Genomic DNA, 26,587 nt, shown 5'->3' with positions numbered 1-26,587 from the left:
CGATGCCATCCCTCCCTGAAGATTCCTACAGTCTGGCAGGCGCCCCATCCACCCCGACCTCCCAGGGCGCTGCCCCTTCTCCCCTGTCCTCTCGCCTGGCCGTGGCTCCTGACAGCCTTTCTCTTGGTGCAGATGTGGAGGTGGACGTGGATGAACTGAACCAGGAGCAGGTGGCAGATCTCAACAAACAGGCCACTACTTACGGCATGGCTGACGGCGACTTCGTCAGGTGAGGCCTGCCTGCTGACACCCTTCCCCACTTCGTAGGTCCCACCCTGGCATCTGTTACCCTCAGTACTGACAGCCAGACTCGTTGTGAGCACTTGTCTGCCTGGCCCTGGGCCCAGGACTTTACACGTGCAGGTCCATGAGCCTATGGTGGTCGTGGGACCACTTCATCTGCAGAAACAGGCTGCACCCAAAATCACCCAGCCTACCCTACCTAGTGGGCCTGGGTGAATCTGACCCTTTGATGCTCAGGGGATTCCTAGGCTGGGGGACAGCGACCTCTAGTGGAGAGGCTTTGTTTTCTGGTCATTCATCCCCCAGTTGCTGGTCGTACCTCTACCCTGAGCCACAGCCCTCTTTCTGAGCTCACAAGACCACACAGATGGTCCCAGCTCACTGGGCAGTGAACCGGAAACCGAGCCTGAGCATGGCACCCTCTGCCCAGAGCCCTTTGCGGCTCCCACCTCCCTCAGGAGCATCTGGTGTCCTCACCACGGCTGGAAGGTCTTACCCATCTGGTCCTCTTCACCGCCCCAACCCCCTGCCCAGCCTCCATGGCCTCCTTGCTCCTCAGGTGCAGAGGCCCAGGCCGGCCCCTGGGCCACTCTGGCTGCTGTGCGCTTCAGGCGTCTTCAGCTTGCTCTCCCAGGTCTGTCTCCAGATGCCCCGTTCGGCGTGGCTCCCCTGAGCTCCCTCTTGAAAAGTGCAGCTTCCTCTGCCTTTACCGTCTCATGGACCATGCATTTTATTCCCTTGCTCATGATCTTCCCCCCTAGAGTGTCAGTCTGTGCAGGTGAGGATTTGTTTTTTTTCAGTTCTGATTTTTTTTTTTTTTCGTGTACCAAGAACCTAGTTTTAGCTGATTCACTTCTGATTTCTGGATACCTAAAATAGCACCTGGCACCCAGAGGGTGCTCGATAAGTTGCGCTGAATGAAAGACACCTCAGGCTGGCGTGTGGTGACTTGGGTCCCTCACTTTTTTTGATGAGTCAGCCTGTGTACTTACCTTGTGGCCTGCCCCTCCTCCACCCTGATTCTCACCCCTCCATAGGATGCTCCGGAAAGACAAAGAGGAGGCAGAGGCCATCAAGCATGCCAAGGCCCTTGAGGAGGAGAAGGCCATGTACTCGGTGAGGGCTGGGCTGGAGTGGAAGGGGACAGGGGTGTGTCTCAGGGAGGGCACTCCCCACCAGCCTGGCACCTGCCCTACTCCAGGGACGCCGCTCTCGACGCCAGCGGAGAGAGTTTCGGGAGAAGCGGCTGAGGGGTCGCAAGATCAGCCCACCCAGGTAGGGCTTCTCCCTCAACCCCCACCCTGCTGGCATCTGGGGGTGGGGAGCAGGGTCTTAGGGCCTGAGAATGCTCTTTGGACGGAGGTGAAGGAGTCTTCCCAGCAGAGCGATACGTGGCCTGCGTGAAGGTTTAGAGGTAGGGACGACCTGGAGGGTCACGTGGACTCCTTTCTTTGCCCCCCCCCCAACCCTGCTGGACTGGGGGCCCTTGCCAGACTCCCAGGAGCCCATGCACAGGCAGCATGAGGTGATCTCCAGGTGGCAGAGGAACTGAGGGCAGTGCAGAGGGCACAGGCCTTGCCCTGGACTCTCAACCAGTTCTGCTGCCTGGCCACTTCCTGGGTTGGGGTTTGGACCAGTAATTTCCCGAACACTCTGAGCTTCACTTTCTTTCTTTGGAAAACGAGGCATTATCACCTACCAGGAGAGAGAGCTGGGGCAGTCCCCATGGGGAGGTCTTGGGATAGGTTTGGTCGACGTCGTCTGGCTTGGAGCAGAGAGCCCAGCCTGGGTTGGGAGTCCTTGAGGAGAGGCCCCACACAAAGCCATGCCTCTTTTTGCCACATCTCTTAAAGGACAGGGATTGAGAGTTCTTTTTTTTCTTTTTTTTTTTTGAGACGGAGTTTCGCTCTTGTTACCCAGGCTGGAGTGCAATGGCGTGATCCCGGCTCACCGCAACCTCCGCCTCCTGGGTTCAGGCGATTCTCCTGCCTCAGCCTCCTGAGTAGCTGGGATTATAGGCACGTGCCACCATGCCCAGCTAATTTTTTGTATTTTTAGTAGAGACGGGGTTTCACCATGTTGACCAGGATGGTCTCGATCTCTTGACCTCGTGATCCACCCGTCTCGGCCCCCCAAAGTGCTGGGATTACAGGCGTGAGCCACCGCGCCCGGCCCTGAGAGTTCTTGTAAGGCTAAAACGACTTGTAGGTTCAGGGGCTGGCATGGGAAACATCCCTTAAAGAGTACCACTGATTGTCGCTGCCGTCAGTGCTGGCACAGAGGCACACATAGGGTAGGCAGGAAAGCCCAGGCTGGGTACCTGTAGGGCCTGGGTTAGGATCCCGGTTTCTTCATTTATGAGCTGTGTGATGCTGGACAAGTGACTTCACATCTCTGGGCCTCAGTTTCCTCAGCTGATAGTCTTTTTGTTTGGGTGACAACCCAAGCTGGAGGGCAGTGGTGTGATCACGACTCACTGCAACCTCAAACTCCCGGGCTCAGGTGACCCTCCCACCTCGGTCTCCAGAGTAGCCGAGACTACTGGCATGCATCACCACACCCAGCTAATTAAAATAAAAAGTACTTTGTGGAGACGGGATCTTGCCATGTTGCCCAGGCTGGTCTCAAACTCCTGGGCTCAAGTAATCCTCCCACCTCAGCCTCCCGTAGTACTGGGATTACAGGCGTGAGCCACGGTACCCAGCCTGTTTAAGTCTTAACCATCATCTTCATCATCATTAGTAAGTCCGGACTCAGTGAGAGCCAGAGACGAGGAACAGGAGGAGGGATGCTTTCACTCTAGGGTCGGGAGGCCAAACAGAACCAGGGCTGCTGAAGTCCAAGTTCCTCAGAGTCATGATGGGTCTGGGACATTGTGGGGCGGGGCCTAAGTTCATGCTTTGGACAGATCTGAGGTGGGGGTGGGTGGAGGACTCAAGGGAAGGCCTCCAACCTGGTCAGCAGCCCCCTCACTGTGCCAGGTACCTAGCATTGGGTCTTCAGGTTGAGAGGCTTATCCCAAATACCTGCCGAGATCTTAAGCCCCAACTTGTCCCACCCCATTCTTCTGTCTGTAGCTATGCCCGCCGAGACAGCCCCACCTATGACCCCTATAAGCGGTAAGTCCTCCAGGGGACCAGGGAGTAGCAACCAGGGAGCCCCCTGGTGGGGGACAGGGGCGCTGAGGAGGGTGGGAGGTTCACCCACCTAGGCTACCCCAAGGTCACAGACTGCATGTGTTCTGGGTCTGAATCATTTTTGTGTTTTCCAGATCATTGTCTTGTTTTCCCAGTTTTAAATAAAATTTTGTTTATAGTTGAAGCTTATTTTATTTTTCTGATTTAAATACAATGCAGTCTTGTGGTAAAAATGTCCAAACATGGCAAAATGGGATGACTGAGAAATCAAATCACTTTAATATTAATTTCTGGAAGTGACCCGTGGGAAATAACGGGTACTCAGTAGCACCGCTGAGCATAGGTACTTGTCTCGTGGGTGAACGAGTGGTTGGAGCAGGGATTTTGAGAGGGACCAAGCTCCGTTTGATCCCAGTCCCCCTCATCCAAGCTCCGAAGCTCTCTGAAGCCCAGTTCCCGCTTCAGAATGTGGGGGGTGGGATCTGTCTGATGGGGCTGTGGGCAGAGGTTTGATGAGGTAAGGTGTGAATGGCTTTTGGTGAAATAAAAGGTGTAGGTTAGTACTCCATATATGGGAGTGTCAGGGATATCAGGTACCTTCTATTTTTTAAATATTATTTATTAAAAACTTTTTTTTTCTTTAAGAAAGTTAAGATAGGGTCTCACTATGTTGACCAGGTTGGTTTTGAACTCCTGGACTCAAGCAGTCCTCCCACCTGGGCCTCCTCCCAAAGTGCTGGGATTACAGGCGTGAGCCACCAGGCCTGGCCACTTTCTTCTTCTTTTACTGAAATGGAATTGTACCACACTTAGTATTTTAGAACTTGCTTTTTCTTCCCAGACTATCCATATATCTTTTGAATAAAACTTTTCTGTGTTTAGTACAGAGACCTGCTTTTTTTTAGATGGAATCTTGCCCTGTTGCCCAGGCTGGAGTGCAGTGGTGCAGTCTGGGCTCACTGCAACTTCTGCCTCCTGGGTTCAAGCAATTCTCGTGCCCTCAGCTTTCTGAGGGCACGAGACGGGGGTTTTGGCCAGGCTGGTCTTGAACTCCTGGTCTCAAATTATTGGCCTGCCTTGGCCTCACAGAGAGCTGGGATTATAGGTGTGAGTCTCCATGCCCGACCTGCTCATTCGTTTTTCATAGCCACATAAAGAACAGTTGTCTCAGGCCGGGCGCGGTGGCTCAAGCCTGTAATCCCAGCACTTTGGGAGGCCGAGGTGGGTGGATCACAAGGTCGAGAGATCGAGACCAACCTGGTCAACATGGTGAAACCCCGTCTCTACTAAAAATACAAAAAATTAGCTGGGCATGGTGGCGCGTGCCTGTAATCCCAGCTCCTCAGGAGGCTGAGGCAGGAGAATTGCCTGAACCCAGGAGGCGGAGGTGGCGGTGAGCCGAGATCGCGCCATTGCACTCCAGCCTGGGTAACAAGAGTGAAACTCCGTCTCAAAAAAAAAAAAAAAAAAAAAAAGAACAGTTGTCTGTCATTGTCATTCCTGGTTATTTAGCCAAGGCTGCCTGGTCGTAAGTCAAGTCCCTGTCCGGAGCTCGGTCTCCACTGCCCTTCAGGCTGCATCCGCCTGCTTGGCTTCCCGGGTCGCTGTGGCCCGTGCTGGCGCTGCTGTAGCTCTGCTGTGCGTGCTATTCACTGAGGGGCTCAGGGAGCCTTGGTGAGCCAGCCGCCTCCTCCCTGCCCATAGGTCGCCCTCGGAGTCCAGCTCGGAGTCCCGCTCCCGCTCCCGCTCCCCCACCCCCGGCCGTGAGGAGAAGATCACGTTCATCACCAGTTTTGGGGGCAGCGATGAGGAGGCAGCCGCAGCCGCTGCTGCCGCAGCCGCATCAGGGGTCGCCACAGGGAAGCCCCCCGCACCCCCCCAGCCTGGCGGCCCTACCCCGGGACGTAATGCCAACGCCCGGTCGGTAACGCTCACGCCGCCCGCCCTATGCCCTGGCCACCATGGGGGGGACACGGGGCAGAGGGGGGCCGCGGCTCAGGCCTGCGCTGACTGGCCCTCGGTGCTCTGCCTGCAGCCGCCGCTCCTCCTCCTCCTCCTCCTCTTCCGCCTCGAGGACCTCCAGCTCCCGCTCCAGCTCTCGTTCCAGCTCTCGCTCGCGCCGTGGCGGGGGCTACTACCGTTCAGGCCGCCACGCCCGCTCCCGGTCCCGCTCCTGGTCCCGGTCCCGCTCCCGGTCCCGCCGCTATTCCCGGTCCCGCAGCCGTGGCCGACGGCATTCAGGGGGGGGCTCCCGAGATGGACACCGCTACTCCCGCTCGCCCGCCCGGCGTGGTGGTTATGGGCCCCGTCGCAGAAGCAGGTGTGTGCAGCTGGGCATGGAGGCGGGAGGGGCTGGGGCTACAGGCTCCGATCTCGGGGAGAGGTGCTCAGAGGAAGAAAACCTGACCACCCAGCTCAGAAAACACCCGGTCCGAGGGGACAGGCACAGGCCACTGCTCTCTACAGGAAGCCCTTGGGCGGAAGGAGGGAGGCATGGGTGCGCCTGTTCTCTTCTGTGCATGCGCATCCCGGTGGCCGTGGAGGTGGAGCCCAGGCACTGTTTTCCAGCACAGGGTATGGAGAGGAGACTGCACCTTTCTCTCTTGAGGAGATTCTGTCTTTGCTGTCAGGGGTTCGGGCCTGAGGGAAGTAGAAGTGCATGGATGCTCCAGGTTATTCTGTAGCTTGCAGTGGGGGCCTGGGTCTTGAGGGCTAGGCAGCCCTGTGGGGAGGCGTTCCTGTGTGGCAAGGAGTGGATGGGGAAGCAGGTGGGAAAAATAAAGACAGCTCATTGACGGGTCCAGGTGGCTCACGCCTGTAATCCCGGCACTTTGGAAGTCAAGGCGGGCAGATCACCTGAGCTCAGGGGTTCAAGACCACCCTGGGCAACATGGTGAAACCCCATCTCTACTAAAATAGAAAAAGTTAGCCAGGCATGGTGGTGCGCGCCGGTACTCCCAGCTACGTGGGAGGCTGAGGCAGGAGAATCATGTGAACCCTGGAAGCGGAGGTTGCAGTGAGCCAAGATCGGGCCAGTCCATCCCCTTCCAGTCCCCTTGCCTGTGCAAGTCAGGGCTGGTCTGGGAAAAGCAGCAAGGCCAGGTTGGTGGGAGCATGGACTCCGAGGCACCTGCCTGAGTGTAGACTCCCTGGGTCTCTTTGCTTCTGTAAAATTGCAATAATAGCATCCACTTCTCTGGGCTGTTAGAGGGTCAACAGGTAAACCCATGTAAAGTGCTTAGGACAGGGCTGGTGCTGGCTAAATGCTGTTAATGTCATCAGCATAATCGCCAGCGTTCTGGTAGCAGGGATCACCGTGTCCGCTGCTGCATGGTCTCTGCAGGTCAAGTCGAGGGGCCAGGTAGAGACCGTGCTGACCCGGTAAGCCCGTGTTCCCTCCAGAGGGGCAGTGACTGCTCCGCAGCAGGTGTGGGGTCACCCAGTCTTTCTAGTTATCAAGAGAAGTCGAGGGTCTGAATTTTTAGAGGATAGCTCTTGTTTTCTTTTCTCTTCTCTTCTCTTTTTTTTTTTTTTTTTTTTTTTTTTGAGATAGTGTTGCTGTGTCACCCAGGCTGGAGTGCAGTGGCATGATCTTGGCTCATTGCAACTAACTTCTGCCTCCTAGGTTCAAGCTTTTCTCCTGCCTCAGCTTCCCAGGGAGCTGGCACTACAGGCACCCACCACCACAACTCGCTAATTTTTGTATTTTTAGTAGAGATGGGGTTTTACTGTGTTGGCTAGGCTGGTCTCAAACTCCTGACCTTGTGATCTGCCCGCCTTGGCCTCCCAAAGTGCTGGGATTATAGGCGTGAGCCACGGCGCCCAGCCCTTGTTTTCTTAATAATGACAACAAATCAAAACAATACAAAAATTAGCCTGGTGTGGTGGTGCACATCTGTAATCCCAGCTACTCGGGAAGCTGAGGCAGGAGAATTGCTTGAACCCAGGAGGCCGAGGTTGCAGTGAGCCGAGGTTGCACTGCACTCCAGCCTGGGCATCAGAGAGAGACTCCGTCTCAAAAAAAAAAAAAAAAAAATTCAAGAGAACCCAAGCAAAGTCAGGTGTGTGGCCCAGAAAATTGGCTTCCAGGTCATACATTTCCTTGTAATACACCCAGAGCAATGACAGGAGAAAGGTTTGAGGGGCGGTGGGGCCTGGGCATATCTTGAAGGCCAGCCTGAGAATGGGTGCTGCTGGCTAGAGAGTCCCACCAGGGTTCTGAGCAGGGAAGGGACGGGATTCCACATCCCCAGGCTGGAACTTGTGGGTCTGTGCTGAGACTGGTGGAGGACAAGGGGTGGTCCCCACTGCTTTCGAGACCCTGGACACCAGCAGCATGAGGAGGTGGGTGAGGGTGTAGGTAAGGTCACTCTGAAACACCGTTGTGCCTGAGCTGGACACGGCTCATAAAGGGGAGCCAGCCATCTCTCCCAGGGCTCACCTCCCAGGAAGTTGGCAAGTGGGTGTCTGGTGAGGGAGAGGTGACACGCGCCAGGCACGGCTCATGATGGCAGGACTGCCCTTAGGTCTGTTGTATCTAGAGCGCCGTCTCTGTAGCAGGAGGGAGGCCAGAGTGCAGCGCTGGGGCTTTCTGAGGGAGAGTAGCAGGAGAGGAGAGTCAAGCCTGTCACCCCAGACCTTGCAGGAGGACTGGATCTGGAGCCAGGGTAGAGTGCAGTTGGAAATCCTGGAGTCTCACCATCCTCCTCCCACCCTGCTGCATCCGCAGGAGCCGCTCCCACTCAGGGGACCGCTACAGGCGGGGCGGCCGGGGCCTCAGGCACCACAGCAGTAGCCACAGCCGCAGCAGCTGGTCCCTCAGCCCGTCCCGCAGTCGCAGCCTGACCCGCAGCCGCAGCCACAGCCCCAGCCCCAGCCAGAGCCGGAGCCGAAGCCGCAGCCGCAGCCGGAGCCGCAGCCAGAGCCCCTCGCCATCACCCGCAAGAGAGAAGCTGACCAGGCCGGCGGCGTCCCCTGCTGTGGGCGAGAAGCTGAAAAAGTGAGCAGGGCGGGTCTGGAGGAAGAGGGCTGCCAACCTCGGGTGGGAGGGTGAATGTCACCGTTTTCTTTATTAGGGGATCTTACTCCTACCCCAGGAGGCCTAGGGGGCGGGGCATGGCCCTGGCCTGAGAGGGTGGATTTCAGGGGGTCACAGCCCTGGCCTGGGGGGTCTGAAGAGGATACATCAAATGTTGGAGGATCTGCAGAGTAGGAACCTTTTTCTGGGTGAGGGTCAGAGGGGGACAGGGCCCTGTCTCGCAGATGCCGTGAGGTCTGAAAGGGACATGGTCGTACCCGGGGGGTTCTGAGGCCCATGCCTTGGCCGCCTGGTCTGAGGGCAGTGCTGAGGCTGGGGTCAGAGGTGGCAGCTGCTCTTTCCTCTTCCTAACTGTGTCCTCTGGTCCTGCCCCCACTCAGGACCGAACCTGCCGCTGGTAAAGAGACAGGAGCTGCCAAAGTCAGTAAGAATTTGGAACTCACCCGTCTAATTCCCGTCAGCAGCAGTGCCCGAGAGCTGGGCCCGGTGGGCCTGCAGGGGGGCCCGGGTGGGCTGGGAGATCCAGCCCCAGGGACTGGGAGGGGAGGGGAAGGGTCTGCCCCCATGAGAACCATGTCCCCCTCCCCTCCTCATTGTACACTGGGGCTCCACCTGTCGCTGAGCCTCTGGGAGCCTGGGGGCTGTCCACAGCCTGCCCCTCCTCCCCGTGTTATCCCTCCCCTCCCCAAAGCCCCAGGCTCTTGGCTGAGGTGGGTTGTGGGAGCTCTGGGACACCCACCCCCTCTCCTGCCTCTTCTCCCCACTCCCCAGCCCAAGCTGACGCCGCAGGAGAAGCTGAAGCTGAGGATGCAGAAGGCGCTGAACAGGCAGTGTATGTCCTGCCCCGTCCCTCCAGGGTTCCCCAGCTCTTCTTCCCCTTGGTAGTGGGAGCAGGGAGAGCCAGCGCCACCTCGGGAAGCCTGGACCTTCCCTAGAGAGGCTGCACAGGCGCAGAGGTGCTCAGGTGCTCTGGGAAGGAGTGGGTTGGCATTGGCTCTGCTGCTGCCATGCTGGGGCCTCTGCAGTCAGGTTGACCGGTCTGACCTCAGCTTCCTCATTGTAGAGAGAGGAGCTCTTTTTTTTTTTTTTTTTTTTTTTTTTTGAGACGGAGTTTTGCTCTTGTTACCCAGGCTGGAGTGCAATGGCAAGATCTTGGCTCACCGCAACCTCCGCCTCCTGGGTTCAAGCAATTCTCCTGCCTCAGCCTCCTGAGTAGCTGGGACTACAGGCGTGCGCCACCATGCCCAGCTAGTTTTTGTATTTTTATTGGAGATGGGGTTTCACCATGTTGACCAGAATGGTCTCGATCTCTTGACCTTGTGATCCACCCGTCTCAGCCTCCCAAAATGCTGGGATTATATGCGTGAGCCGCTGCGCCCGGCCGAGAGAGGGGCTCTTAAGGGCACCCCTCAGTCACCATGTTTCTTCCTCTCTACAGTCAAGGCGGATAAGAAGGCGGCACAGGAGAAGATGATCCAGCAGGAGCACGAGCGGCAGGTGAAGCGGGGGAAGGGCGGGCTGGGGTGGCGGGCCTGTGCGGGCCTGGCCATGCCCTCATGGCCCTGTCTGCTGCAGGAGCGGGAAGACGAGCTTCGAGCCATGGCCCGCAAGATCCGGATGAAGTAAGTCCATGCCCTTCCCTGTCCCGTGGCCACACCTCCTGCTCCTGGGCTTCCTGGCCTTCCCACCAGGAGCCCTGCCCAGCCCCCTGTGGGTGGATGAAAGGCAAAGCCCTGCCTGGCCCTCGGGGCTGTGCCCAGCCACCTCTCTTGCTCCTCTCCCTCCATTTCCTTCCTCTGTTTTGGCCTGCCTCCTGCCACAGCGACCTCCTCCCAGCTCCTCCAGACTCCAAGTGCCAGTCACCTTTGCTGTTCTGTTGGCCTGGCAAGCTGTTCCCGATACCCCATTAGCCACCTGCCACCATGAGTCTTTCTCCTGTTCGAGCCTCAGTTTGTTCATCTCCTAAGTGGGGATGGAGTCATTGTGCCCCCCACAGGCTGTTGGGAGGATTTGACATGATCACGGCCAGGCACAGAGAAGGTACCCGGTAGATGCCAAGCCTAGCCACTGTGACAGAGACCATTTCGGCACCCAGTGTGTGCAGGTGCTCCCCCAGGCAGAAAAAAAGGGGACTGCCCAGCCTCCCCCTGTTCAGCAAGGCTTTCCTAGGAAGTGGGGGGCACTGCAATTCCAGTTGGCTCTGCCAGCTGGGGTCCCTCTGAACCTGGGGCTCCCTTTCCAAGCCAGGATTGGTGGCAGTACCAGCCCTGTTGGTTTTACTGTCTTCCTTGGAGTAAGGTGTCAGAAGCACCTGCCTCCCAGTTCAATGTGTCCAGTGTTCCGTGCCAGATGCTCACACCTTGTCTTTGCAGGGAGCGGGAACGCCGAGAGAAGGAGAGAGAAGAGTGGGAGCGCCAGTACAGCCGCCAGAGCCGCTCACCCTCCCCCCGATACAGTGAGTGTCCCCAGCAGGCTGGAGGGCTCTGGGGCTTTAAAGAAAAGTGTCAAAATGTCAAACATGGTTACAAAAAAAACATAGTACATGTTCCACATTAGCCTCCCAGAAATGAAAGCTCTTCAGACATGCACACGTGTACACACACACACACACACACACACACACACACACACACACACACAGAGTGATTGCTTCAGTCACAGGTGATGGCAAGAATTAGAAGAAATGCTTATTCCAGCATAGGCTGGTAAGGGGCACAGATTGCAGCCACTGGACTCTCTGGAAACGCTGTCCCCTCATGTGGAGACACCACCTGACCTTCAGCTTTGAGGGCCTCATCCCAGGTCCGGGAAGAGGCTCCGGCGCTGGGTGTTTGCTCAGTCTTCACCTGTTCTTTTCTTTCCAGGTCGAGAATATAGCTCTTCTCGAAGGTAAGGACGCCCATGACCTTCTACTTCCTGGGAAGGTACACTTGTCCTTTGATGGGAGAGCCTGGGGTCCTGGCTCTTACTCCTCCGGCCTCACCCTGTGCCCACCTCCAGCTGGAGGGGTTGGTCCCATCCTTCGGGGAGTGTCCCTCCCACTGCAGACAAGTCCCCCGATCACAGAAGCCTCCGTGTGTTGGTGTGGATGCCTCATCCTCACGGTCCCTCCCTTTCTCTTTCCAGGCGCTCAAGGTCCCGATCCCGAAGCCCCCATTACCGACATTAGGCAGAAGAGTTGGAGGTGGGGAGGACAAGGGGGTGGGGTGAGGGGCTCAAGCTGTGATGCTGCTGGTTTTATCTCTAGTGAAATAAAGCCAAACATTATTTAATTCCCGTCACCTGCCTCAGGGTTGTCTATGTGGTTGGTGCAGGGCTCTCCCCTGCCAGGGCCCACCAGCCAGCAGAGCCAGCTGGGAGGGCACTTGGGTACAGGCCAGGTGCCAGTGCTGCCTGCGTGGGACATCCTGCCCACATCTGATGGCTAAGTGGCAGGCCCCTGTTCATCAGAACCTGCCATGGCTCAGCGAGGCCTGCTCAGGAGGCCAGGGCACAGTCCCAAGCGAGAGGGCCCAGACCTGCCCGCAGGTGTGGACACAGGGTGTCGGCCCAGCATGTCCCACATGGGCCCCTTTGCCCGGGGCCTCTGGCGACAGGTCCGGGCCTCTCCCCGCCCTCGCCTCGGCCCCTGCCCTGGCCTCACCCACACCAGGAACTGGGAGCGCGGCTTTCTGTGCCAGTCCTGCTGCGCCCGAGGCACTGGGGGCTGGCCGTTCCCTCACCCCCTCACTCCAAACCGGTCTGTCCAGCCGTCCACCCCAAGGAGGGGAAGCCTCCCGCCCCACCTCAGGCACCCCAAGAAAGCCAGAGTCCAAAGGTGTGTAAATAAAAGGGGGAAATTTACTTGGAGACGGGGCAGACACAAAGAGGGCAACCTTGCTGCAGTACCAGTGACAGCAGTAGGAGGCTTTCCGGGGCTCAGGCCTCAGGGTGCTTCTGCCGCAGGTGTTTGTCCAGTGTGGCTCGCAGGCCGAAGGGCACACGGCAGTGGGGACACTCGAAGCGGGTGCTGCCAGGCGTCATGCCGTGCATGCGGCGGTGGCGGTTGAGCTTGCTGCTCTGGGCGCAGGCGTAGTTGCAGAGCTCACAGGTGTAGGGGCGCTCCCCAGTGTGTGAGCGCCGGTGCACCGTCAGGTTGCTGCTGTTGGTAAAATGCTTCCCGCAGAACTCGCAGCTGCCTCCGGGCCCACGGCTCTTGCCCGCTGACTTGGGCATCTTTTTGGGTGATGCCTTCTGGCTGTTGGCAGGGTTGATTCTCTGTTCCGTGGTGATGGCTCCCCAGGTGTCTTCACCGGGGCCGGCTTGAGCCCCACTGCCGGGAGCCCCGGGTTCCTGGACACCTGCTGTGGCGGCGGCTCCAGCCCCCTCACCACTGTTGCATGGGAGGGTGCTGGCGGGGGCAGCGGCATGGGCAGCCGGCTCCGGAGGGGCCGCAGAGGCCTGCTCCTGGTTGGTGTCGGCCATGAGGGGGCTCTGGGGCGTCACCTGGCGGTGGGTCTTCTTGTGGCGGTTGAGCTTGCTGCTCTGGGCGCAGGCGTAGGGACACTGGTCGCACGCATAGGGCCGCTCGCCTGTGTGTGAGCGCATGTGCACCTTGAGGTTGCTGAAGGAGCTGAGGGTCTTCTGGCACACGGGGCAGGTGGGGCTCCGCCGGGTGAGCCCGTTCCCACTTGCTCGGGGGCTCTTGGCCTCAGCTGCTGACCCCACCACTGCCGACACGGCTGCGGCCACCTCAGCCAGGCCGAGCAGCGGGGCCTCCGGGGCCTCTGATTCCGTTTGGTAGATGGACAGTCCGTGGTCCCACTGGGCATGGCGTAGCAGCTTCCAGGCCATGGTGAACTGTCTGCCACAGCGCAGGCAGCTCAAGGCCTTCACCTCCTCTCGTTCTGGCAAGAAAAAGAGGCAGAGTGTTAGTGCTGAAGGGGTAGGAGTCACAGGGGTTGCAGTTCACAGCTGCCAGCTGGACGCCTTCTGTGGGACAGGCACTCCTGCAGGGGCCAAGGACTTGGCAGTAACAAGACACACACACCCTGGAAGGACCAGGAAGCTGATGCTCAGAGGATGGCAGAAATGAAAAATCTGCGGAGTGGGTGCTGAGTACCTGAGGATTTGTGTTTGAAAACCATTTCTTTTCTGAGACAGTCTTGCCCTGTTGCCCAGCCTGGAGGGCAGTGGCATGATCTTGGCTGACTGTGACCTCCACCTCCCCACTTCGAGATTTTCCTGCCTCAGCCTCCTGAGTAGCTGGGATTACAGGAGCCCGCCACCACACCTGGCTGATTTTTGCATTTTTAGCAGAGACAGGGTTTCACTATGTTAGTCAGGCAGGTCTCGAACTCCTGGCCTCAAGTGATCCACCCGCCTCGACCTCCCATCCTGAAGTGGTGGGATTACAGGTGTGAGCCACTGCACTGGGCCATGTGTTTGAAAATCTTTTACAAAGTTATGTTAATTGAGTGAGCAATTCGTACATGCTAGGTGCTGAGCAATGGTTCATAGGCCAGCTTTCCCTTAGGAAAGGAAAGTAAGATCTCCATTTTCCAGGTAGGAAAACTGAGGTACAGAGAGACATTTCCCCCAGGTCACAGAGCTTGGAAGGGGTAAAGCTGTGATTCCAATCCAGACTCCTGGCAGAGGGGGAGAGGGCAGAACGGAGGCTTGCTTTTTTTTTTTTAGCTTTAAATTTTTAATTTAGTATTTAGTATTTTTTGAAGAGACAGGGTCCTGCTATGTTGCCCAGGCTATTCTTGAACTCCTGGCCTCACGTAATCCTTTCACCTCAGCCCTTCAAAGTGCTAGGATTACAGGCGTGAGCCACCATGTCCAGCTGGGAACAGAGGCTTTCAAATAAGATTTTTGGTTTAGGCCTGGGTGTGGTGGCTCACACCTATAATCCCAGCACTTCAGGAGGCAGGCGGATCACCTCAGGTCAGAAGTTTGAGACCAGCCTGGCCAACATGGTGAAACCCTGTCTCTACCAAAAATGCAAAAAATTATCCGGCCATGGTGGCATGTGCCTGTAATGCCAGCTACTTGGAAGGCTGAAGCAGGAGAATTGCTTGAACCTGGGAGGCGGAGGTTGCAGCGAGCCGAGATTTCACCACAGCACTCCAGCCTGGGTGACAGAGTGCGACTCTGCCTCAGAAAAAAATTAATAATAATGGAGATAGCTACGGAGGTTTAGCGGTCACTAAGAGGTAGGAGTGACCTGGGCCCCCCATCCTCTGCATGGATCTCAAATTGAGAGCCCCAAACCTGAATTTGGATTTTTCTCTGGACCTTCGGTTGGGGGGTACTATCAGTGGACACTTCCCAGGTAAACTAGCCTTTCCATTCTTCAAATTCTAGAGTCTTGGATGGGGCAACGTGCGTGATTGCACCAGTCCTCCGCCAAGAGCACAGGCCTGGCCTCTGTTCAAATTCCGACTTCTCTGCTCCCTAGTTGTGTGACCTTGGACAAGACAGTTCTCTGTGAGCCCCAGCTGCTCCAATTCAGGGACCCTAGGAGGTCCCCTCCCTTTCAAGGGTGGTTGTGACCTCCCTTGGGGAATGGATGAGTGCATCAGTCCACATAAGCGCTCAAACAGCAGCGCCTGTGAAACCAAGGTGCCCACAATTCTCCAAGCCCTGCAGTTTTGTTCCAGCAATTCCATCACAGCCCGTCTCCCCCTTCAGGCCACTCTCCCTGCTCCAACTCTAAAGCTGATTCAATCAATACAAGCCCCTCCTTCTCTTTCTCACCACCAAGACCCTCCCTGGCCCAACCCTGAATAATTCCACTTCTCAAAGGTCCCAGGAGGAAAAGGGCCAGGGGGCTGGAAATTAGGTTTGAATTAAGCCCTGCAGCCCACACTGACCAAAAGCTCAAGCACCACGTGAAGGATTTTAATTCCCTTCCAAGAGGAGGAACCCAGGTGTCCAGCGCCTGGGAGCTCGCTCAAACCAGGGGATTCCCAGGCCACAGGGATGGGAGATTCCATCAGAAGCACCTTCCCTGGCTCCAAAAAGCTAGCTGTACCAGCATCTCAATCAATAGTGACAGACAGACGGAAGGGGGTGGCAACCTCCCCATTCCAGCTGGCCTCCACTCCCCCTCCCCCTCCCGGCCGCTGCCCTCCCCAGAGGTCCCCCCCTACTGCCACCCTGGTCCAGCCACCTGGCCAGTTATTTCTGGCCAAGGGGAAGGAGAAGTGAAACCAGGTTGGGGGTGTGTGTGGGGGGCAAATCCCCAGGCTCGTCTTCTGGGACTGGCCACACCCTGTAGGCTGCCGTCCCTCCCTGCCCAGCCTCCCCCACCCTCCCTCCCACCACCACTAGTCCCTGCCCTACGACGGGCAGGCCCTGGCCACGCCTAAGCTGCACCCGATGGGACTCGAGAAAGGGGAAGTAGTGCTCAGTGCCCTGCCGTCCAGCCCAGCCCTCTCCAGCAGGAAGCCCAGCCCTTGAACTTGAGAGGGGGACTGCACCCGGCTTTACTCACCTGAGCCCTGGCCGGGGCTGGGGCCTCTGAAGAGCTGACAGCCCAGCTTCTTGTGGTCCATGAAGGCAGTGATGGCCTCCAACGGGAAGGTCTGCAGGCAGCGGCCGCAGGTCAACAGATCTGGGTGTTTGTCGGTCCAGGGCCGGCGGTCTGCAGGGAGGAAGCGAGTGGTGAGCCTGGGGTGGGGCCAGGATGGGGGGGGGGCTGAGGGTGCAGAGGAAGAGGGGAAACCGAAGGTCAGAAGGGAGCCTGGGGGACAGGACGGGGCGAAGGCGAGAAGGCAGGGCGAGGGGGCCCATGCCCAAAGGCAGGGGTCCCACCTGAGGGTCAAAGGTAAGGGAGGCTGGGCTCAGAGCCCGGGCCATGGGTGCCGGGCCCTCACCTGGAAGGTTCGGGGTCAGCGACGTCCGCAGGGTCCACGGGTTCCGCGCGCAGAGGGCGAGGAGGGCGGCCCCGACGGGTTTGGGGTCAGGGGAGTGGTGCGGTTCGCCCCCGAACAGCCCCGCCGGGGACACCTCCTTCAGGGAGAAGGGCCCCAGCCTTGGTGCCTGTCGGGGCGGCTCGTCCGACTCGGGCTTCAGTTCGATGACGAGGTCCTGCACTTCCATCTCGTCGTCTGGGTTCGCGGCGGGCGCGGGGTCTACTCGGCGGGGCGCGCTGCCGGCCTTGCGGCGGGACATGAGTCGCGGGGCCGGGCAAGCTGGCGGGCGGCGGGCAGGCAGACAGGCGGGCGGAGGACGCACGAGCGGAGGACGCGCGGACCGTGCGCGCTCAGGTGAGTGACTGCAGCGACCCGCCGCGAACTCTTACACGTGCTGACCGGCCCGTGGCTCCGCCCACCGGGGCGGGCCTGATGGGAGGGGACCGAGCCGCCCTGCCCGCGGCCTAACTCAATCTAGGCAGTGCCCCTTGCGTTTGGCTTAGTGACCAAATTTAATCACACCGAGTTCCCACAAGGCATTGAAACAGCTATCCCTGATCCCATTTTAGGGCGGGTGAAACTGAGGCGGGATGCCCACACACACCCTCAAGGGAGAAAATAGTCGGTCACGTTTCTTATTAGATGCCCAATAGTAATCTGGGCTATTTCATTAAATGCATTACAATAAAAATTCATTTTGCAAGCATTCACTGAGTGCCCCCTGTGCGCCAGGCTGTATGAAGCACTGATACAGCAGAAAACAGACGATAATCTTTGCCTGCATGGAATTTAGACGGTGGGGGGAAGACACTATAAATATAATTATGTAAAATATAGATGGCCCTTCATGATGACCAGTGCCCTGGAGCAAAAGAAAGCTGGAAAGGCGGACCGGGTTGCTGGGATTGAGGAATTCCATCTTCTCCCCTTTGCTGGGAAAGGGCATGGGGGAGCTGAGGCAGGAGGGAAGTAAGTAAGCCAGCCATTGGACCTGGGCATTGAGGAATTAAAAGGAAAGGGAGGGAGGAGCAATGTGGGCTAGGGATTGAGTTCAGTAAAAAAAATGGGAGCAGATCCAAGTGATCTTTTGATCACTTTAAAGTCTTTTGGTTTTCCTGAGACCGGAGCCTTGGGAGAGTTTTGAGCAGAGGAGAATTGTAATCATACACACCAACTCTGTCCCTAGACCAGAAGTCACCCTTAAAACCAAATAGCCAAGCAGCTCACCTGCCTCCACTCCGCCTCCTTGAGCTCCCCGCCCCTAAGCAGTTCTCTCGGCTCATTGTTTGAAGTGGCATTGACACCCTGCCCCACCCTCAGTCCCCGATGAGTATTCTTTTCTTCCGGGCACTGACCTCAGGAACTGCTCTTGGACTGTCCTCTCCCCCACCCAGCGCAAGCACCCTGAGGTCAGGGCCAGAATCTGTCCTCCCCCACCTGTGCCCAGCCCAGATGCTGATTTCAGATGCTGATCTCTCGGAGTTCTGCATATTGTTATTCAAGTCCGGGCTCCATTGTCCTCCTGAGAGCAGAGGGCCCTGACCAACAGTATCTAAAGTAGCCCCACCCTGCTGAAGGCCTTGCAAATTATACTCCATGACCTCCATCTGTCCCCAGTTCCCTCTTGGATCTCACTTTCTCCATCTGTCAAAGGAGGTAGGGCAGGTTGGAACTAGAGGGTGATCTGAGGTGGTTTCTTCTTCAATGCCACCTCCTCTGATCACCCTTTTTTTAAAAAAAAAATTTAATTTTTTTTTTTTTTTTTTTTTTTTTCCTGAAATGGAGTCTCGCTCTTATTGCCCAGGCTGTGTGCAATGGCACGATCTTAGCTCACTGCCACCTCTGCCTCCCGGGTTCAAATAATTCTCCTCCCTCAGCCTCCAGAGTAGCTGGGATGACAGGCACTCAGCTAATTTTTGTATTTTTAGTAGAAATGGTTTCACCATGTTGGCCAGACTGGACTCAAACTCCCGACCTCAGGTGATCTATTTGCCTCGACCTCCCAAAGTGCTGGGATTACAGGCGTGAGCCACCGTGCCTGGCCTATTTTACTCTTTATATATCACTTTGATCAAACTCTGAAGGATCTTGTTTACGTATTTGCTCGTTTTACCCTATTCTCTCCATTCTACCCTACTAGAATATAGGTGCTAGGAGGCAGGATGGGAGTCTGTCTTGTTCATAAATACAGCCCCTGCTCGTTCATAGTTAAGTCAACAAATATTTATTGAGCACCTGCTATGTGCCTGACAGTATTCTTTCTTTCTTTCTTTTTTTTTTTTTTTAAATAGAGGTGGGGTTTCCCCATGATGGCCAGGCTGGTCTTGAACTCCCAACCTCAGGTGATCCACCCACCTCGGCCTCCCAAAGTGCTAGGATTACAGGCGTGAGCCACAGGGCCTGGCCGACAGTATTCTTTCAACAGACATTTGCAGACTACCAAATTGTGTACCTGGCACTAGGCCTTGGAGATCTAGTGGAAAGCAGAGGCCCACAGGATCTCTGCGTAAGTAGGACCCCGCATGGAGAAAGTGAATTCTGACTGGGCTTGGTGTAGGGAGGTTCATATTTCCCACTCAAGGCCACAGGTTTCCCCTTTGCAAAATGGGACTGCGGGGAGAGCTGGAGGACAAAATGACCGCCTTTGATCCAGCCCAGCTACCTTCTTGGTATGCGGCATCTGAGACCATGATCTCCAGGTTTCCTGTAGAGGAGCGGGGGTTCCCGGCGGAGGCGAGGGGTAGGAGTGCTTATGTGTAGGGGGACGAGGATGCAAAGACAGAGCTCTGCCCTTAACCCGGCCGGGAGGAAGTCTTCCCCTGTCTTGAGCCTCAGTTTCTTCCTGCCGAAAATGGGCATCCCAGATGCCCCCAACTCGCAGGCAGGAAGAGCGGACCAAAGTGCCCCGCAAAGCCGCGGGCCGGGTGGCGACCCGAGTTGTGCTGGCTTCCAAGCCTGCGAGCCAGCCCGTGACCACGTGGGGCGGTAACGGCGGCGCGGGCGGAACCCAGGCTCCGCGGCTCGCTGCCTGCCCGGGCCTCTGCAGCGGGGGCGCCGGCGGAAGTGGGGGCGCCAGTAGCGGTGTACCTCGGTGAGTGTAGAGTGGTGCGGGGGTCGCCAGCAGGTTCCCTTTCCCCGGCCCCAGGTCTGGACGCCCACCCCGGTGCAGCGGCCGGAGTGACGGGAACAGGCAGGACCGCGCCTGCAGCTCCGGCAGGAGGGACGTTCTTTGGTCCGCATCAGGGACTCTTTGGTCCCGGTAACCGGCAGCGGGAATGTCCCACGCGGGTGGGGTGAGGAGAAGGGAGAAGGCGGAAAACTCCCCCTCGGGAAAATAATAAATGGCCACGATAAAGCAGCGTCGGTGGCAGTCATCCCGCTTTACCTTGGTCTGAGTCTGGAGGTGGGAAGAACGTCCAGTTCGAACGCCCAGGGCGGAGTGGGGAGTGGACGCCTGGGGGTCGGGAGGACCTCGTTAGTATAATAAAAGGATAGCAATGGGTGGTCAGGGCGGAATTGAACGGAAACTGACCGGCCCCAGGGAAGAAAGGGAGGGGAGAGATTCTGTGCTCGGGGTTCTGACCTCTGGGGTGGCCCTATTTAATTTGCATCAAGATGTAGCAGCAGACGGGGTGTGTGTGTGTGTGTGTGTGTGTGTGTGTGTGTGTGTGTGTCTGTCTGTCTGTCTGTCTGTCCCCGTCTGTGTGTCTGTGTAATTAGGTCTGGAGACTTCTCTGTGTACCGGACAACTCGGCTGGTTCCCCACTCTGGCAATTGTGAAGCATTGGCCCAATGTTTGTCCACTGAGCTGATCTCATCTCTGGGGCACCTAGGCCACCAGGAGGGAGGTCCGTGAAACCCCGGCCTCTGCCATTGATCCTTTAAGTGTTGGTCTTGAATCTAACAGACTAGTTTCTCAAGCCGTGGGGGATGGGCTTGGGAATTTTTTCCTGAAACCATCAGAAATCCTTGCCTTGGAGACTGAAAGGATCAAGTCTTCTGGGGCCAGGTCACCAGGGAGAAAGGATAATGCCTGCCTTTGCCCTCCCGGGCACACCCTGTGTGACCTTTCTTAAACCAGTTTCTTATCTGGTCACACCTTGATGCCACAACTTCCAAGGGCTCCCTGGGCTGGTGGAAAAAAAGTCTGTCTTTCTGTGTGGAGCAGGGGTGAGGGCCTGAGTTTTCTCCTTTTCTCCACCCTCCAGCTTGCACCAGGGAAATTACTTATTTTTATTTTTATTTGAGACAGAGTCTCTGTCATCCAGGCTGGAGTGCAGTGGCGTGATCTCACTGCAACCTCCATCTCCCAGGTTCAATCGATTCTCCTGTTTCAGTCTACTGCGTAGCTGAGATTACAGGCGTGGGCCACCATGTCCAGCTAATTTTTAAAATATTTTTAGTAGAGATGGGGTTTCCCCATGTTGGCCAGACTGGTCTCGAACTCCTGACCTCAAGTGATCCTCCAGCCTCAGCCTCCCAAAGTGCTGGGATTACAGGCATGAGCCACCATGCCCAGCCCATTCATTAATTCTCATTGGTCTCTGTGGCAGGCAGTGTTCTGGGAGCTGGACATCTAGCAGTGGAAAAGCACCGTGGCCACCTTGAAGCTCACAGAGAGGAGATACAGGGAACCGAAAGTGCAAGGGCCCAGGAAGGCATCGCGCCTGGGGTGGGTGGAGCAAGCGAGGTACAGCACGAGGGTGCTGGCAGGATCCAGAACTCACAAGGTCAGGAGGGCTGTGGTGAGGACTCTGGCTTTGTCTCTGAGCAAGACAGAAGCCACAAGAGGGCTCTGAGCAGAGGTGGGATGTGATCTGACTCAGGCGTTAACAGGGTGTGGGCTGCAGACTGTTGGGGGTGAAGGTGGAAGCTGGGGGACCCAGTGAGGAGTTGACTACAGTACTCCAGACAGGAAGTGTCCATGGCTGCAGCAGGATGCTGGCAGTGAAGGAGGTGAGAAATGTGAGGCTGTGAATTAAAAAAAAAATAGGCCGGGCGCGGTGGCTCAAGCCTGTAATCCCAGCACTTTGGGAGGCCGAGGCGGGTGGATCACAAGGTCGAGAGATCGAGACCATCCTGGTCAACGTGGTGAAACCCCGTCTCTACTAAAAATACAAAAAAAATAGCTGGGCATGGTGGTGCGTGCCTGTAATCCCAGCTACTCAGGAGGCTGAGGCAAGAGAATTGCCTGAACCCAGGAGGCGGAGGTTGCGGTGAGCCGAGATCGTGCCATTGCACTCCAGCCTGGGTAACAAGAGTGAAACTCCGTCTCAAAAAAAAAAAATATATATATATATACACACACACACACACACACACACACACACACACACATTTTGTTTTGCTTTGTTTTGTTTCTTTGAGACAGTCTCAGTCTGTCGCCAGGCTGGAGGGCAGTGATGCTATCTTGGCTCACTACAACCTCCGGCTCCCAGGTTCAAGCTTGTCCTGTCTCAGCCTCCTTGAGTAGCTGGGATACAGGCATGGGCCACCACACCCGGCTAATTTTTGTATTTTTCTTTTCTTCTTTTTTCGAGACAGGGTTTCACCTTGTTAGTCAGGCTGGTCTCAAACTCCTGACCTCAGGTGATCTACCCACCTTGGCCTCCCAAAGTGCTGGGATTACAGGCGTGAGCCACCACACCTGGCCAAATTTTTACATTTTTAGTAGAGACAGGGTTTCACCATGTTGGCTAGGCCAGTGTCAAACTCCTGATCTCAAGTGATCTGCCCACTTCTGCCTCCTAAAGTGCTGGGATTACAGGTGTGAGCCACTGGTCCTGGCCTTATACAATTTTTTTTTCTCAGCCTTTCTTTTTTATGACTTTAGTATTTTTGAAGAGTCCAGGTTAGTTGTGCTGTTTTTGTTTTTTTTTTTTTCTTTTTGAGATGGAGTCTCGCTCTGTTGCCCAGGCTGGAGTGCAGTGGCAAGATCTCGGCTCACTGCAACCTCTGCCTCTGGGGTTCAAGCGATTCTTCTGCCTCAGCCTCTTGAGTAGCTGTGACTACAGGCACGTGCCAGGGATGGGGTTTCACCATGTTGGCCAGGATGGTCTCGATCTCTTGGCCTTGTGATCCACCCACCTCAGTCTCCCAAAGTGCTAGGATTGCAGGCATGAGCCACCGTGCCTGGCCTGTTTTGTTTTTCCTAAGACAAGGTGTCACTCTTGCCCAGGCTGGAGTACAGTGGCATGATCATAGCTCACTGCAGTTTACCTGGCTTTTTTTTTTTTTTTTTTGAGAAGGAGTTTCACTCTTGTTCCCCAGGCTGGAGTGCAATGGCAAGATCTCGGCTCACTGCAAACTCTGCCTCCCAGGTTCAAGTGATTCTCCTGTTTCAGCCTCCCAAATAGCTGGGATTACAGGTGCCACCCACCATACCCGGCTAATTTTTGTATTTTTAGTAGAGATGGTGTTTCGCCATGTTGGCCAGGCTGGTCTCAAACTCTTGACCTCAGGTGACCTGCCCACCTTGGCTTGCAACAGTGCTGGGATTACAGGCCTGAGCCACCGTGCCCAGCCCTAATGTTTTTTATGTTTAGTAGAGACGAAGTCTTTTTTCTCGTTTTTTTTTTTTTTTTTAAAGACGAGGTTTCACCATGTTGGTTAGGCTGGTCTTGAACTTCCGACCTCAGGTGATCCGCCTGCCTTGGCCTCCAAAGTGCTTGGATTACAGGTGTGTAATCCTACCACGAAGTCTTACTGTGTTGCCCAGGCTGGTCTTGAGCACCTGAATGCAAGGAATCCTCTTGCCTTGGCCTCCCAAAGTGCTGGGATTATAGGCGTTAGCCACCACACCCATCCCTGTTGTCCTTGTTTGGTAGAATGTCCTTCAGTTTGAGTTTCTTCATAATTATATCCAGGTAATCTATTTTTGGCAGAAATACCACAAAAGGCTGGGCGTGGTGGTTCATGCCTGTAATTTCAGCACTTTGGGAGCCAGAGGCTGGAAGATCACTTGAGGCCAGGAGTTGAGAGCAGCCTAGCAACTGAGACCCTATCTCTTTAAAATTTAAAAAAAAAAAAGAAAAAAGAAACAGTACAGTACATCCTTCTTAGTGTCCCATTCCTGGAGCTGTTGGCTTTAATCACTAAGTTAGCGGGTATATATCCGGTTTCTCCCCTATAAGTTTCTGTTTGCACTTTACAGTGAATGAATATCTTGTGAGTCTGTTGAGCCTATGTAGCTACCTTATACTTCATCAAACTCTCATCTACAAAATTTTTTTTTGGACAGAGTCTCCCTCTGTCATGCAGGCTGCAGTGCCATCTTCCCTCACTGCAACCTTTGCCTTTTGGGTTCAAATGATTCTCCTGCCTTAGCCTCCTGAGTAGCTGGAACTACAGGTGCACGCCACCATGCCTGGCTAACTTTTGTATTTTTGGTGGAGACAGTGATTCGCCACGTTGGCCAGGCTGGTCTCAAACTCCTGACCTCAAGTGATTCGGCCAACCTCAGCCTCCCAAAGTGCTGAGATTACAGGTGTGAGCCACCACACCGGCCCTATCCACACATTTTTGTGTCTGTTCCTTTTATATTTATTTACTTGCTGGTCTACAATAAGGAATGTGTTTTCCTTCTCCTCCTTGTTTATTCATTTATTTATTATCATTATGGATTCTGGATTTCTGTTTTATCTAGTGGGTGATAATATGTAACTATCATTATTGTATTGTTCAAATAATTCCATTTTTGGCTGGGCACAGTGGCTCATGCCTATAATCCCAAAATTTTGGGAGGCTGAGGCAGGTGAATCATGAGGTCAGGAGATTGAGACCATCCTGGCCAACATGGTGAAACTCCATCTCTACTAAAAATACAAAAATTAGCTGGGCATGGTAGCGTGTGCCTGTAATCCCAGCTATTCTGGAGGCTGAGGCAGGAGAATCGCTTGAACCAGAAGTGGGAGGTTGCAGTGAGCCGAGATTGGGTACTGCACTCCACCCTGGCGAGAGGGAGAGTCCTTCTCAAAAAAAAATTTTTTTTTTTTTGGTAGAAATGGGGGTCTTGTTATATTGCCTAGGCTGGTCTCAAACTCCCGGTTTCAAGTAATCCTCCTGCCTTGGCCTCTCAAAAGTGTTGGGATTACAGGCATGAGCCACCATGCCTGGCTGGGTTCATCTTTTGGCAAATATTTATTGCTTGGAAGTTGAGATAAAGCTGTTATAAAAGTAGTCAAAAGTCCTTGCCTTCATGGGACTCATGTTTTTGTGCAGGTGGCACTTTGTCTTTGATCCAAGCCACTGGGGGGCATTGGCACAGATTTTAGGAGGGGGATCTGTTTGGGACAGGTGAAATGGAGCTGCCTGTTAGACCAGCCTCTGCTTCCACTCCTCCCTCCTCCCCAAGCCCCGTGCTTACCGTTCAATAGTTTCTTGTCCCTTTTCTTCACTCAACAGTCAAGACAATGCAGGCTCCAGTGACCATTCCTGTGCCTGTGCTCCGGCTGCCCCGGGGCCCTGATGGCTTCAGCCGCGGCTTTGCCCCTGATGGACGGAGAGCTGCCCTGAAGCCAGAGGTTCCTCGAATCCAGGAGTGCCCCACAGCTCAAGAATCCCAGGAATCCCAGGAGCAGCGGGCCCGAGCCGCCCTTCGGGAGCGATACCTCCGAAGCCTGCTGGCCATGGTGGGTCGTCAGGTGAGCTTCACATTGCACGAGGGTGTGCATGTGGCCGCCCACTTTGGAGCCACCGATCTGGACGTGGCCAACTTCTACGTGTCACAGCTGCAGACGCCCATAGGTGTGCAAGCAGAGGCGCTGCTCCGATGTAGTGACATTATTTCGTATACCTTTAAGCCATAAAGACATTGTTCACCTTTCTGCTTGAGGCTAAGCCTCTGCATCCCAGGCCTTCCAATGTTCTGGAGCCAGGAACTCTGGGCCCCATGGAGTTATGAGTTCCCATGGAATTTTGAACCAAGGTTTAAGCAAGTCCGGACTCCTGAGACCTCCTGGGTCTAATCAGTAAAATTCTGCAACTCTAGGAATTCTAAGATCCCATTAGAAGGAATGCTGTACCTCACAGAACTCTGAACTCTACAGAAATATGGGCTTGATGCTATTTCCTGAAGACCCGGGCATCGGGGTGGGGTGATAAAGGAAGACAAACTGCATAGGGGACGTTGTTTATTAAAGAGATTGCAAAGTTCAGCCACCCTGAAGATACTCTTCCCCAGTGCTCCCCTCCTGCTAAAGAACCAGTTACCCCAGGAAAATTCGGCTCCTGTTTTTATTTTTTAAATTAAGTATACGCACGGGATGGAGTCATCTTTAGGGGATGGTAAGGTGATTATCCCAGGGCTGAATCCGGTGGAGCTGGGCCAAGTAGCACAGAAGCCCAGATAAAGGTGTGGGGGCTGCACAGCCACAAGTCTCCTGGAAAGGCTGGAGTGACCGGAATGCAGGGATTGGGAGATTCCGATTTGATTTCATTTCGGGTGAGCGGTGGCTCGTGCTGGGTCACATGGTCCTGCCCAAGCGCCCCTCCTGTTGCCCCAGCTGTGGTTGTTATGGAATGTACGATTCGCTGTCCCCTCGTTGGAGGCAAATGGTCGGACCCCGAGCAGCGGCCCTCCTGAGAAATGGCCGAGGGTTCGCGGTCGGGGTGAAACTTCTTCCCCTCCCCGTTTCTCTCCAGCCTTGTAGCGTGGCCGTTCACATCACGCGCTTTGCTAACCGCCCCTGTCACTGGTAACCTTTCCGTGCATTGTTTAAAAAGAAAGCCGTTTCTGCCCCCTTCTGCAGTTACTTTAAGTTCAGGATGTAAGCGAAGCCTTCCATTAAGTAAAGGTTAGGGTCGTTTCGTCTCTGTCGCGAAAGTGCGGCGGCCGATGATGAACCGCGCCGGGAGCAGCCTCAGCAGCCGTCTGTCGGTTCGCGACGCCGGCTCCGCAGAGGCCGGGACCTAGCTCTCGAGTTGCCTTGGCAACGACGCGGCTCGCTCCGCCCCGGTCCCCTTTTATGGTTTCAGCCCCGCCTTCCGCAGGTTGCCGGGTGAGCTAGGGAAAGCGTGGCGAAAGTGCGGCGGCGAATGTCAAGCGTTGGGCCTGAGCCGGAGGGTGTGGCTTGAGCTCGCCCTAGTTCGTTCTTGCCTCGGTGACCCACCAGCCTTGTCGCTCAGAATTTGGGTTGGCTTTTGGAATTTCTACCTTCTCCTAGGTTTTGTTTTTTAAAATCAGGCCTATGATGCTGCTCATGGGCTCATATTTATTTTAGCATTGTAATTTAAGTTGTATTTTATGCAACTCTGTCTAGGCACAGAGA

General features: G+C 55.6%; 3 protein-coding genes across 10 annotated transcripts in view; 2 read left to right on the top strand and 1 right to left on the bottom strand.

The window, feature by feature from the left end:
• CLASRP (CLK4 associating serine/arginine rich protein) overlaps positions 1–11,699 on the top strand; it is a 32,317-nt gene extending 20,618 nt beyond the window's left edge. For 2 of the 4 annotated variants that reach the window (XM_039466076.2, XM_074386187.1), the window contains 13 exons: positions 133–229; positions 1,281–1,359; positions 1,445–1,518; positions 3,321–3,362; positions 5,085–5,300; positions 5,416–5,700; positions 8,110–8,379; positions 8,799–9,250; positions 9,857–9,915; positions 9,994–10,040; positions 10,791–10,873; positions 11,283–11,307; positions 11,545–11,699. In XM_039466076.2, coding sequence (XP_039322010.1) covers positions 133–229; positions 1,281–1,359; positions 1,445–1,518; positions 3,321–3,362; positions 5,085–5,300; positions 5,416–5,700; positions 8,110–8,379; positions 8,799–9,250; positions 9,857–9,915; positions 9,994–10,040; positions 10,791–10,873; positions 11,283–11,307; positions 11,545–11,587 — 1,772 coding nt within the window. In that variant the 3' untranslated portion in view covers positions 11,588–11,699. The remainder of the gene's footprint in view (positions 1–132; positions 230–1,280; positions 1,360–1,444; positions 1,519–3,320; positions 3,363–5,084; positions 5,301–5,415; positions 5,701–8,109; positions 8,380–8,798; positions 9,251–9,856; positions 9,916–9,993; positions 10,041–10,790; positions 10,874–11,282; positions 11,308–11,544) is intronic. The other 2 variants (XR_005578540.1, XM_039466078.2) reach the window with 2 other exon arrangements.
• A 541-nt stretch (positions 11,700–12,240) lies between these two features.
• On the bottom strand, positions 12,241–19,275 carry ZNF296 (zinc finger protein 296). The gene is made up of 3 exons (XM_003940236.4): positions 16,281–19,275; positions 15,899–16,048; positions 12,241–13,304 (listed from the first exon to the last, which is right to left on the bottom strand). The coding sequence occupies exons 1-3, from the start codon at positions 16,576–16,578 to the stop codon at positions 12,337–12,339; spliced, it is 1,416 nt and encodes a 471-aa protein (XP_003940285.1). The 5' UTR covers positions 16,579–19,275; the 3' UTR covers positions 12,241–12,336.
• A 49-nt stretch (positions 19,276–19,324) lies between these two features.
• GEMIN7 (gem nuclear organelle associated protein 7) lies at positions 19,325–25,539 on the top strand. Of its 5 annotated transcripts, none has more exons than XM_039467123.2 (2): positions 19,325–19,410; positions 24,723–25,539. In XM_039467123.2, exon 2 carries the CDS (start codon positions 24,731–24,733, stop codon positions 25,124–25,126), a length of 396 nt encoding a protein of 131 aa, XP_039323057.1. In that variant the 5' UTR covers positions 19,325–19,410; positions 24,723–24,730; the 3' UTR covers positions 25,127–25,539. The 5 variants fall into 5 exon arrangements, with proteins under 5 accessions (XP_039323057.1, XP_039323058.1, XP_074242290.1 ...); XM_039467124.2 differs by lacking the exon at positions 19,325–19,410 and adding an exon at positions 19,441–19,551; XM_074386189.1 differs by lacking the exon at positions 19,325–19,410 and adding an exon at positions 19,441–19,578.
• Positions 25,540–26,587: the final 1,048 nt, after the last annotated feature.

This window comes from Saimiri boliviensis, chromosome 14, assembly GCF_048565385.1.
Source record: "Saimiri boliviensis isolate mSaiBol1 chromosome 14, mSaiBol1.pri, whole genome shotgun sequence".
NCBI lineage: Eukaryota > Metazoa > Chordata > Mammalia > Primates > Cebidae > Saimiri > Saimiri boliviensis.
The sequence above is the reverse complement of the archived record's forward strand: the minus strand, read 5'-3'. Positions and strand labels throughout refer to the sequence as shown.